The 12,687-nt window shown below is 44.5% G+C and overlaps 1 protein-coding gene across 1 annotated transcript; it reads right to left on the reverse strand.

The window, feature by feature from the left end:
• Positions 1-6,374: 6,374 nt before the first annotated feature.
• LOC120843889 lies at positions 6,375-11,896 on the reverse strand. Its single transcript, XM_040215364.1, has 3 exons — positions 11,596-11,896; positions 6,502-7,191; positions 6,375-6,385 (listed from the first exon to the last, which is right to left on the reverse strand). The coding sequence occupies exons 1-3, from the start codon at positions 11,894-11,896 to the stop codon at positions 6,375-6,377; spliced, it is 1,002 nt and encodes a 333-aa protein (XP_040071298.1).
• Between the last annotated feature and the right edge of the window lie 791 nt (positions 11,897-12,687).

The following is a 12,687-nucleotide window of genomic DNA, read 5'->3' on the forward strand; positions in this document are numbered from 1 at the left end:
ACTGAACAGTATCGTCATGCTTATGCTGCCGAAGTGAAAACAATTCTCATCTTCTTATAATTGAAGGCGATCAACGGGTTTCCGAGTCCGGGTCTCTGCCCGAACGGCACACAGCTGTCTTCTGGCTCGCTTGAGGTCGTTGCGTCGCTGTACAACTCGTTCGCAGGGCTACTGGCCGAGGCTGCAGGTACCGCGGCTTGGGCCGACTCGTCAGCAGGGCTCCTGGGAGAGGGTGCAGGTACCGCTGAACCTGTGGTGGCGGGTGCCTCGCCGATTTTCGCCTTGACCTTTCGTAGCCGTAGTTGATCGAGGTGAAGGCGGACGTCGCCTCCGGGAGTAGCGACCACAGCCATGCGAGCTCTGTGGTTGCTCTCCACCACCCCGGGCAACCATTTTTCACCTTGCCCGAAGTTCCGCTACCACACGGCAGCCTGAGGGCGAATTCTTGGGACCTGCAAGTCAGGCGAGCTCACTCGTCTTGACGGCACAGCAGTGTCGACGCGCGAGCGTACCTTGAAACCGAGTAAGAGTTCGGCCGGTGATTTCCCATCCGACAGTGGAGTGCGACGGTAACACAGCAATACTTTCGCCAACTTCGTTTCCAAATCCCCGGCTGACATCATTGCTAGAGACTTTTTTACCGTACTGACCACCCGCTCTGCCAATCCAGTAGATTGTGGGTGATACGGGGCGGTTCGTAAACGTAATTACCACCCTGTGTCACTTTTGTGCGGTTTTGGTAAAATATTTGACACCATCGTGCAACAATGTCTTTTCTCCCATTCATCAAAGTATCTTAGGCATCAACAACATGGCTTCATTAGAGGACGCTCCGTTGAAACTAACATTTGTACATTTCTTCATTACGCAGCCCCGGTCGTTTCCAAAAGTGGTCAGATTGACTCCTTTTACTTCGATATTTCAAAGGCTTTTGATGGAGTCGATAATTTTTTGCTTGTACAAACATTGGAACAATATGGTATTGTACCTAAGCTTTGCGATTGGGTGTCTAGTTATTTGTCGTCAAGAAGAAACTATGTTCGTGTAGATGTTTTATCAAGTGCGCTCTCCTGAACTTCAGGAGTACCCCAGGGGTCAGTAATGGGGCCATTGCTATTCCTAGTATTCATTAACGATATTTCAAAGTGTATTACATCTGCCAGGATGCTTTTATTTGCTGATGATATAAAGTTATTTTCACATATTCATTCCGAAAAAAACTGTGAAGCGCTAAAATTTGAAGTGTTGAGCATTTCTAAGTGGAGCCTGTCAGACCGCTTGCCTTTGAACACCAACAAAACTAAGATAATCTCGCTAACAAAACGCAATAATCCCTTACACTTTAAATGCAAGTTGGGTAACTGTACTATGGCTCGTACTGATGTAGTGAGGAACCTTGGAGGTGCTAGTAGACACTAAACTATTGTTCAAATCTCATGTCACTGACATTTGTGGGACCGGTCTTAAAGTGCTCGGTATGATCGCTCGTTTGACTCGGCACTTCCAGGCACCTGATACTATATTAGGCTTATTTTGTGCTTTGGTTAGGCCACGACTTGAATTTGCGTCTGTTGTGTGGAACTTTCAATCACATAGCGAATGTAGACTAATTGAAATGGTACAAAGGCGTCTGATACGCATAGTATGCGATAGGCATTTTAACAGGAGACTCTATTTCAAGTGCTGTTCAAACATTTTTCTACGTTTATAATTTTCTTGTTAAAGTTTTAAACCTCAGAACCCTTATTGACCGCAGGCATTGCCGAGATGTGTTGTTTTTACAGAAGCTCATACAAGGTCGCTTCCATGTACCTGATCTTTTGAGTAGTACAAGCTTACGTGTGCCAGCTAAACACACGCGACTCTGTGACACGTTTTACCCTGGCAAGCAGAGTGAAGGGTCACCAATGCATAGACTTCAACTTTTTTGCAATAGACTTGTGCAGCATGATTTCTTTTCCATGCCTTATTTTACTTTGAATACCGAGTTGTGTCTGTAACTTGTTTTATTACGATTGATGTGTCACTACTGTATTTCACGTGTTTGCATGTTGAGCTGATGTGTGACTTATATGTGCACCTATATCAAAGCCTTCACGGTGCTTTGGGCACGCAATAAATAAAAATAGAAATGCTGCTGCTGCTTTTGCATATCTAAGCAAAGCACGTGCTTTCCTCCAGTTTGCGACGTCCGACTCCGAAAGTCTAGCATAAATTAGTGACGCTATATTGACTTATTTATCGATGCACCATGGCTTAAATTATACATGAAAACATATCTGGTTCTGTGTGCTGTTTGGAATCGAGGAAAACACTCCACCACCACCTGTGTATTCACATCAGCGCGACGTCATTAATTTTATGTGCTGTTTTGGTTGTATCAAAATACGAAAGAGGGCGTGGTGCCGCGTTTCTTCCCAGTCCTCGCGCAATCGTTAGAGGCAAGATATGCTGCGAGGTCGATATTCAGTGACCGACATGTCTGCCGAAGAAATCGTCTGCTGCAATAATGTATCCAGGGTATGAGTATGCATCTATTTCACGATACGGCAGGCCAGGTTCTTTGTCATAATAATCAGTCGGATAGTTTTAACGAGCACAAACAAAAGTAGAATTGCAATGCGCTAAGCAACGCTCCAATAAAAAAAAATATTAAAAGCAAAAACGGAATTCATCATTTTTAACAAAAATACAAAAGAAATGAAAAGAAAATGCTGCACGAAGGCGATGTTAATAAATAAAATTCTGTTCCAGGGCTTGCCTTAAATTAGGCGTTGAAAAATAGCTTCCGCAAGAAAGTTTCATTCGGACACAATACGAGGGGAAAAGGCTGTGCTTCAACAAGTTTGTTTTCGCGAAAATGAATTGGGATTGAATGTTCCCTGGTGTGACGTGTTCTCCTTGAGCTTGATTGGTTAAGTAATGTAGGGGATATTATGTTTGTGTTCGGTGACAATGTTATTAGAAAATAATATGGGGTTTATGCGCCTTTGTAATTGTAGAGACGGAATTTGGTTGTTTGCGATAGGCTTAGCTGGTGAGTCCTTTATATTGACCGAATAGGAATCAAAGAACCTTTCTTTGAATGACTTGAAGTTGGTGGATGTCATTTTTAGTACAGAGTGTGGCCGTAAAAACTCCTATATTAGCCTAACAAAAACCGAATTTCAAACGTACATACCTGAAATAGGGCACACGAACGTCGTTTATTTCAGTTTTTTTTACTATTTTTTCAGACGTCAGCTCGGGAGTAGCGAATTATTAGACAGATAACGAAAATGGCAGATGCGCATTTCCCATGGCTTATACCCGCCCGTTCGCAGTCTGCTAGCCGGTTCCCGACACCGCACCCAGGTGGCGCACTGAGCGCAAAAACGCGGGAAACGCCGCACGGAAGGCTGGCGTGGGGCGAGATAATCGCGATAAAAAGTGATTTTATCGAAATATATGAAGGATTGTTGAAATCAGCTGTTTCAATTCAAGTTTTGACGGATCGTCATGTAAGCAAGAAGACACCGTGATGTGACGAGATCATTTATTTACAGCCTGGAATAGCAAGTGGTGCTGCTACCGTCGCAGACAAGTTCGTTTTGAGTTATCATTTCATTCTGATATTTACAGGGCCGCTGTAACTCATGAAGTGATTTCCGAGTGGTTGCGTGAAAATGTCGGAGAAGAAAGGCCAGGCGCCACTACGCGACAAAATATGTAGCATCGACATGAAAAAAAACAAAAAAAACCTTGTGGTGTTTGAGCGTTTATTCAACATTAATATATGTTTTAAAAGGCAGTGTTGTACAATTTATTATATATATATATAATATAGACGTACTATACAACGCGCTGCCAAGGTTGAAAGTACCAGTTTTATATTTATAATTATCCCCGTAACCGCGGGATTACTCTTTTCGAATGAACCGGCCCGGTGCGACATTTTTTTCCTACGAACGGGCTCCGATTCTGGTAAATTTACGTTGTGTTTGAGCTGCTGACTGACTAAAAAGGAACACTGAGACATTCAGAGGGGAAGGGAACCAAAAAAAAAAAAAATCCAGTCATCGCCGCAGGAAACGTACACGAGCAAGAGATGGGTCGACAACACTGCTGCCGCTTCTCTTGTGGGTTCTTTTGACCCTTCCCGCCGTTTTTCTGTGGTCAGCGCAGTCTCGGGTAGTTTTTTTGTGTTCACTTGATACTACGGCATTGACGTGGATTCGCGGAACAAGTCCTGCTACAGTTTGAGTGGCATGTGTGACAACTAGCCAGCGGTGACACTGGTCGATTATCGATAGACCTCTCGACAGGGAGAGGCTTCTTGGAGTTTGTGTTCAAATGTTTTCATGCCAGATATAGTGGGACGTACGGATACGATCAAAAGGTGAGAAACAACTTATTTACGGGCTTTTTTGGTCACGTAGGACAAAAACAAAACGCTGGAGGCGTTTTTTTCTTTTTTTTGTGGCAGATTGGAATTTTGTTTTTCGTTGTTATCCGTCTGGAGTTGCGTCGACATGTGTTAATGTGTTAATTTATACTAATGTCAATTTATTGCCTTTACAGCGTTTATACTACAATCTTAACTGTATTAAGGTAGTATTATTATTGTTTACAAAATAAGTTCTATTTTGTTCTAAGGCAGCTCAAGCCCATAGGAAGAAGTAAATTAGTTGACTGTAAATTGTAAGTGTAGTACCCCTGCCACACGAAAAAGTTAATATATTTCATTAAATGATATCGGACTTAATAAGCTCGCGATCTTGAATGATTATACAAGCGTTGCAAGATGAATTGTGAACCCTATAATGTCATTCGATGGAAATTACATTTATTTTGCCATGTGGCCGGGATATAATGGAAGAATTTAGTGGCTGCACGCGATAACATCGCTTCCATCATCGTCAATGTCCCTTGTCTAGCCGTTCCGCGTTGACTACGTCTACCTGAATTTTAACTTTGATATGTTTTGCTGTGTCCAATTACTGCGTCTCGCCATTTTGTCAAAGTATTTCTGTATAAAACATGCATTCCTACAGCAATAATTGCGGGACTCAATGTTTTCGACTTAAAAAAATCATTTTTCTATAGACGCCAGAGTGGAAAGGCTGAAAGATTATTTTTCTTTATTGCCTGGGGTCGACATGACACACATTCATAAATGACAGCCATATAGAATATAAAGTGTTTGGCCGCCAGCCAGTCTTCGGCTGGCGCTGTCACATTTAAAAATCTCTTAACGTTGTCAGTGGTTCAATTCTTAATAACCATTTGGGTAGAGTGACTCGGGTAGTACAGATTCGCCTCCGCTTACAAATCTCCATGGTGCGCTGAGCCGAGGGTATTAAACATATTAACCCAATTAATTATCTGTAACAATAAGCAACCAGCGTTTAGTCAAACATCCAGAAACATGCAGAGTTTCTAAATCTGCTAGAAGGCCCTAAGCACGTAAGAAGATATCGGATTCCAAATCGTCTGCGTCCCCACAACAGAGTACCCACAAAAATTCGCCGGAGGACGTTTCCAACCAGAGTTGCCAGAAGACGAAAAGGCAAACAGCGCACAGTAAACGGGGACTAGAAGAAGTGCAAACAGGACAAGCGCCTGTCCTGTTTGCACTTCTTCTAGTCCCCGTTTACTGTGCGCTGTTTGCCTTTTCGTCAGTATGAACCAACTAACCCACATCGCCACCCTTATTCAGAGTTTCTAGGTGTCTGAACTGCAACCCGCCAAACGTCTACGAGATATAGCCCACAAATAGCCAAATGTCGATCCCGAAAAATAATCCAAAAATAGCCCCCCCCAAAAAAAACAACTGATCATTTGAAACGTTTATTTTGAACACGAAAGACACAGAATACATTTTTCTCTATCAAATAGAGATTTTCACACATCACTATTTCGCAGAGTCAATGGCAGAGCATGGGTACATTACTGAAGTATTGACACGTGTGAGAAAAACCTCCGAGGGAACAAAGTCCTTACAGCACTGCTGTTGGCCCCACAGTCCGAATTTGCCGTACAAAATATTCTTGAGTGTTTCCATAGACATCCTGTTTTGCAAGTCCGTCTTTGTCAGGGTGACTTGACTGAACACACGTTCAACGGCAGCGTTGGACAGTGGCAACGTAAGCAGAGATACGGCCAGTTGCGATAGCAATGGAAACATGCACGATCCAGCACTGTTTGTGGCTTCTTTCACATCCTTCCAGAATTTCGCGACAGAGTCGTCACGAAAGCCACGGAGCCTACATTGTAGAAGGATATACTCTGACTCCATAGCGGAAACATCGAACAACCTCATGAGCTGGGAAAATGCCTTAAACAAAAAATCAAGAGAAAGCTTGCCAATACTGTTACAGTGCAAGAGGTGGAGGTCACTTAATAACTTCAAATTCGAAGGCAAACGTTTTAGGACACTCTTAATGCATGCAACCAAAAAGGCACGGCACCGTTCGAGAATGGCAGTCTTCTCGTCCTCGCTGAGTGACGAATTTTCCGAACCATTGCAGAAAAGACTTCCCATGTGACAAGCCCTAGCATGTAACAAATGGCCTTCCCAATCCGAGTCAGCGGAGGCGTGAGAAGGGAGAACAACTCGCTGAAGTAAACACTTCACGAACGAACTCAGAACTGCATACAGCTTTGATGGATCTGGGTCTTCGCTCTGGAAGACTTTGTTAAGCTTGTCAAATTCGTCTACAATCGGGCTTAGGAACTGGACAAACAAAGAGTTCTGCTCATTACTGAACATCTCGAAGAGCATTTTAGCCAAATAGCATCGCTCAGTTGTCTTTGCAACGTCGAAGTGGGTCTTAAGCTCCGTCCACTGGTCAAGTATCGCACGAAGAGCACCAGCAATGCTGAGCCATCGCGTCGCGCACACACCTACCAACGTTCTCGGCAAAAAGCCGCAGTTAATGGCACTATAAATACTCTTATAAAACTCTTGGCTCTTCGGAGAATGGGAAGACCAGTTAAATGTTTCTCGCACTAGATAATCAATCTGCGTCGGCAGCACGTCCACTGCCTCGTTGCACGCAAGGTGGAGAGAGCGGCAAACACACCTGACCAACACAAGGTTAGAGTTTAACTCCCTCATTCTTGTATACAAGCTGTTGCACTGCCCGCACATTACACTTGCCCCATCAGTACCGATTCCGACGCAGTCACTGATGGAAAGTTTGCAGCTGTCTAGAAATTCGCTCAAATGGCTAAAAAGCCCATTAGATGAGGCGTCTAGAATTGGGACTAGCCCCAGGAAAGCAGTACAAAAGGCATTCTTCTCGCGAGAGTAGTACCTCGCAACAACAGCCAGCTCTTTCGTCGAAGAAACGTCCGTACTCTCATCAAGAAGAAAGGCCCGTTCACACATTTGCGTTCGAAGCGACCACTATGCTCACGAACGAATGCAACCGCTGCGACTTCATCGACAACTGTACGCGACGTGTACACACACATGCAACCACACGAATCAACAGCCAATGAGAAACGAGCTTCAGCTCTTGCTCCTAGCCAGGGATGGGCAAAATACATGCAAATATGTATCGCAATACAAATACAAAATACTTTGTCAAAAAAGTATTTAATTACAAATCTAATCACATTTGCAAAAAAGCATTTAATTACAAGATACAAATACAACCAAATGTATTTGGTCTCCTCCAAATACTTTTCCAAATACATTCCTCAAAATTTGCGTCAGCGACTTCAGGGCACCTGCAACGGGTTTCTAGGTATCTCATTTTAATTTTGCATCGCACACTCGGGAGCTAGTGTGCGAGGCTCTAGTAACGTAATAGAAATATAATCACAAAAAATGTAATCAGCTTGGACGTAATAGATGAAAAAAGTACAGAGCTTCAAGCAGCTTTTTTTGTCGATTACATTTTGGTATAGACCAACAAAGAACCGAGAAGACCAAGACGTGCAGCACTAGCTAGAGAATTTCTTAGGGCCGGTTGCACCAACGCCGCTTAGCGCAAAGCGGAGCTTAACCGGGAACTTAAGCTTAGTTTCGGTTTCGTTCGGTTGCACCAAAATCGCTTATCGCTAAACCAAGCACTAAACTACGCCTAACTTGAGCGCTCAACATTGGGCGCTTGGCTTTTGGTTGTTTCTTAATCCCGGATTTAAAACATGGCGGCTGGTTTGTCGCGGTCGACGCGGTGAACGAAATTGGTTGTGCAAAGTGTTTTAGGCTACATCAGCGGGAAAGTTTCGACAGAATGACCTTTGATTGTGACAAGGATGCACAATATTGTCACGTGAAGTGTTTATCGACCCCTGTTTTCAAGTTGGCTCTCCACTCTCGGGGCGTGTTAGCCCTAACTGAGATAGGCACGGAGCTGTGGGGCTCACGTCTGTCTTCCCGTTGGTTCTTCTGTCAACGAGCTTATTCGTATGTACTTACTAATTTTGGCATAACTGTAACGTATTGTTATTTACCACCTTGTTTATTTACACTTGCAGCGCGTATCCTTCCCTCCGATCAGCGCGTTAAAAAGTGGTGATTGTCGACACCTCTGCCGTTTGCATCAGATTGCGGCGTTTTTAAGTAATAAAACAGCGAAAATTCAATTTCTGTCGTTTTCTGAGTTTTGAGACAATCTTCAGTGAATTTTCCTAATCTCGCGAGTAGAATCTTGGCTTCAGAAAACTGTATCGTTCCATAACCGTAACTTTTTCGGTGATCGCGATTTTTTTAGGAATATTTTGCTTCATATCTTTCATTCGTGGCGATGACAAATCGTAACGACTACTATGTTAGATTCGTTCATTGCTGTATCGCGACAGGCTGGGGCAGGTGATGCGAAGAGACGACCGTTCTTATCGGCATGATGTAATGTACTAGTGGGAGTTTTTTTTTTTTTTTTCGGAGCTCGACATTGTGAAATTGAAGTTCGTTTGAGGCTGCAGCGGATGTTCAACGACGGTTCAATGCAGTTATGTCACCTTGCTGATAGCGACGAGTACCGTCGATGCAAGGTCTCGTGACCTGACCTCTTGACGACTTCTATTCGACGATTTCCGGGCATTTTCGCAGCTGCCGTGGCGAGTTCATCACTGTTTTGAACTTCATCGGTCTCAGGCATGACTTGATTTTAGTAGTCATCTTACCTGCCTACTTATTCTCGATGATGTTTTGTCTTCAGCGATGTAGCGAGTAGAGTGTCCTTCTCGCGTTCGGTGAGATTTGGGGCCCCCGATGGCTCCTTCACCTCAATATGTGAGCACGAAAACTACTGCCACTGTCAAAATATCCTGTTATCAACCGATATTAAACACACAATCACAGATGTAAGGAGCATTCGTGTTTATTTAAAGCTTTGACTTCTGTTATTGAAAGTTAAGCGAAAAAATCATTGAATTCGGAGACCTTTAATTTGTTACTCACCGAAGAAATACAGCGAAAAGCAGACGCCGACGACGACTACTTCGGCAGTTTTTTTGTTTATATCACGTGATTCCTTTCCGCCAATCGTATTCATCCCTCTGAGTGTTCCCTAGTGTACTCTGTTTGTCCCTACATTCCCTGGGCAAATTCAGCGTTTAGCTAGGGGCGCGTCTGTAAAGTCGGGTTTACGTTGGTGCAACCGGAATTTAAACCCGTGCTTATCCGAGCTCGGTTTAGCACGCTAAGCCGGCTTAAGAAAGAGCCGCTTTGTGTTAAGGTAAGCGACGTTGGTGCAACCGGCCCTTTTTGTTGCAACTCGCACCAGTTACGAAAATCTGGACGACCCGCGCATTTAGAATGTTCCAGGCAAACATATGGATGGAAATCAGGCTGGAAAGCATCACAAGTTGTCACAGGCACTTATTTAGCCAGTCTGCCTGTGAACGTCGATTTCGTCACCATTCTTGCCGTGGACTAGCACCGTAATCGCGAAGTCACTAAACGCTTCTGCTTGATTGAGAGACACTGCCTTCAATGCAGAACGTAGTTTTGTTCCTGCTCTGGACAGTGCCTTTAAAATAAAGCCGGAGGAGAAAAAGAAAAAAAGCCCCTTGGCCGAATAAAGGATGGAGACTGTATCTTACAACCATATCATAAAAAAAAGAATTATCGTGACAATAAATTTGAGGGATGTATTTTTGCCCACAAAATTGTATTTAATTACAATTGTATTTGAAATACCCTCGTTTTGGTATATAAATACACACGTCAGACACATTACCCAATTTGTAATTAAATACAAATGCAAAATACACAAAGTATTTGAAATACGTATTTCAAATACTGCCCATCCCTGCTCCTAGCTAATAGTAAGCAACCCAGCTACGCTTACAAACATGGCGGACGCCGATGCCCGACGCGAGGTCCACCGTCCTCATCGGAGCAGCCGCAGGTTTCGGCTACGGCGTACAGTCACCAAGATCTGCTGTTTCTGCTGTTTATGCTGTTTCAAGATCTGCTGTCACCAAGATCTGCGTTTCAGACATCTGAAACGAACCCGTTATCCACGACTGCGTCCGTTGTGACCGGAACGACCGCTCTGCGCTGCGCGTACACTCCTGCAACCACTACAACAAGCGCTGTGCGTCGGCAGCACGGTGACCTCCTCTCCGCCGCCGTCAGCTGTTTCAGCGGTGCCTCTAAGAAGTGGACGCGCTGCCACTCACTTGCGTAACAGAAAATAGACAGACCGTCTTCTATGACCACAAACTTTATTTTTTTTTATTTCTCAGGATACGCTTGCAGGGTGTGCATTAAAAAAAGAAAAAAAGATGCAGTACGCCGTCTTGCACGATCACAACTTTAATACACGACTTAGCCAACAGTACAAATCTCGCCACACGCCTTTTCTAGGATTATAAAGGACGACGTAATGTTAGCAGCGATATAGCAACGTAGAAATATAATTTCGTGATCAGAGAGACGACGCGTTGCGAGCCTTCAGGATTGCTAATACTAATCACCTTTCTCGGGTGATGAAAACACGTAAAAATTCGCATCCTTTATACGGTACGCACCAGTAATACCTTGAAATTGAGCACACGCTTGGGTACGCACCAGTAATACCTTGAACTTGAGCACACGCATGGAATGCACCAAAAATGAAATCCGGGCGATGTTCGAGGACACAAAATGCTTAGAAAGCACCACTGTAGTCGAAGTAAACAAACACGACGGCACGGCGTTTCTGTTGTGTTGCGAGTGCCGCCACGAGATCGCCGCACGAGTAGGTGGATCTTCCCTTCTAGTACATGCTGGGTTATCGTAACGACACACGACGAAAATTCACAGTCAAGGATAGCAATTTTACGCTGAACGATGAGCTTCCACCACGCCGTCCACATCGACGATCACCACCGACGCCATGTTTGCAAATAGAAGGAACCTGGCACGACCGGCATGCAACGCGCGCGACCGAGCTCACCTCGACCTGTGATTGGTCTGTCGCTCCCGTCGTTCCCGAACGTAACGAAAAAGTTCAGCCCGGCGCAACTCCTTGCGTCGCGAACGAACACGAACGAAACGACCGTTTGGCACTTCGTTCCTATGGTAGCTCATCGTTCCAACCGGTTGCATTCGTTCGTAAACGTAGTGGTCGCTCCGAACGCAACTGTGTGAACGGGCCTTAAGGAAAAACTTGCCGCCTCTTACGTCGTCCAAAAGCAGCTCCTTGAAAGTTGGTTTAAGCACCTTGGTGACGAGAGCCGTGCACTTGGTCCTGCCCATGGAGAGCGATGATGCAACGAATGAGTCTCTGAAGGTGTCGCTGATCAGTGGAGTAAGGTGGTCCGCGGAGGCCAGTGATCCGTGAACGGCGATATGCGCTGCAAGGTGCAACTCGGCGATCTTGGTTTCGCGTGTGTAGCTTGGAGGCCTGGGCAGTGAAGTGACATAGGTCTCCAGTTGGTTTTGTTGAAGAGGCAGCGCTCTGGACAATGCCATGGTTATTTTCATGTTTTGCCGCTCTTCGGTGTGCCCTGAGGTCCTGCACGTGAGCTTGTAGCTCCGATTTGCAGGCGCTGCAGGAAGCCATATCTCCTGACGAAGAGGATGCGAGCCAGTCTATAATAAAGAAAAAAAGGTTTAATTAAACCCCTGCAAACACATCGCGCCCCGCCCTTCCGAAACCGGAGATGTTTGATGCTCCATAATGTCAACATACCGAGTGTTTGTGAGAAATCCGAACACGGCTTTTCGCACTGCAAAAATAAACTAGACGTCGCGGGGAGCTCCAACTCCGTCAAAACGTAGCCCCAACCGTTCGAGCAAGGTGCAAAAGTTTCTGCACCAACCGTTATCTTATTCACAAGTTATAAGCGATTTCCTGAAAATGTCAATAGGAAAATGAAGTCCGACGGAGCTCTCGAATACATGAAGCTCTATGGCGCCATAAAACGAAAACGGTCAAAATGGGTTCTATTTTTCAATTGAAAATTTAAAAAAAGAAATCCTTTATAACTTTTTTTAATAAGATAACGGTTGGTGCTGACCTTTTGGCATCTTGCTCGAATGGCTGGAGCTACGTTCGGACAGAGTCTGAGCTCTCCGCGATGTCTAGTTTATTTTTGCGGTGCGAAAAGCCGGGTTCGGATTTCTCACAAGCACCTTATATATATATATTAAAAAAAAACAGTAAGTGTTAAATATTTACAGGCTCATCAGTTAACGTTGCACATACCTTTGAATTCAGGGTCCTTCTCCCATTCCTTCCTGTAAGTCCGGCTGTACTTCGC

Source organism: Ixodes scapularis, unplaced genomic scaffold (assembly GCF_016920785.2).
Source record: "Ixodes scapularis isolate PalLabHiFi unplaced genomic scaffold, ASM1692078v2 PGA_scaffold12__126_contigs__length_90152505, whole genome shotgun sequence".
Classification (NCBI taxonomy): domain Eukaryota; kingdom Metazoa; phylum Arthropoda; class Arachnida; order Ixodida; family Ixodidae; genus Ixodes; species Ixodes scapularis.

Bases quoted from the DNA above. Each gene is read 5' to 3' on its own strand.
- LOC120843889 (XM_040215364.1), bottom strand. From the start codon at position 11,896: ATGGCATTGTCCAGAGCGCTGCCTCTTCAACAAAACCAACTGGAGACC. The intron at 7,192-11,595 runs GCAAGTTTTTCC...GCGAATTTCTAG, and splicing joins TTTGGACGACGTAAGAGGCG to ACAGCTGCAAACTTTCCATC.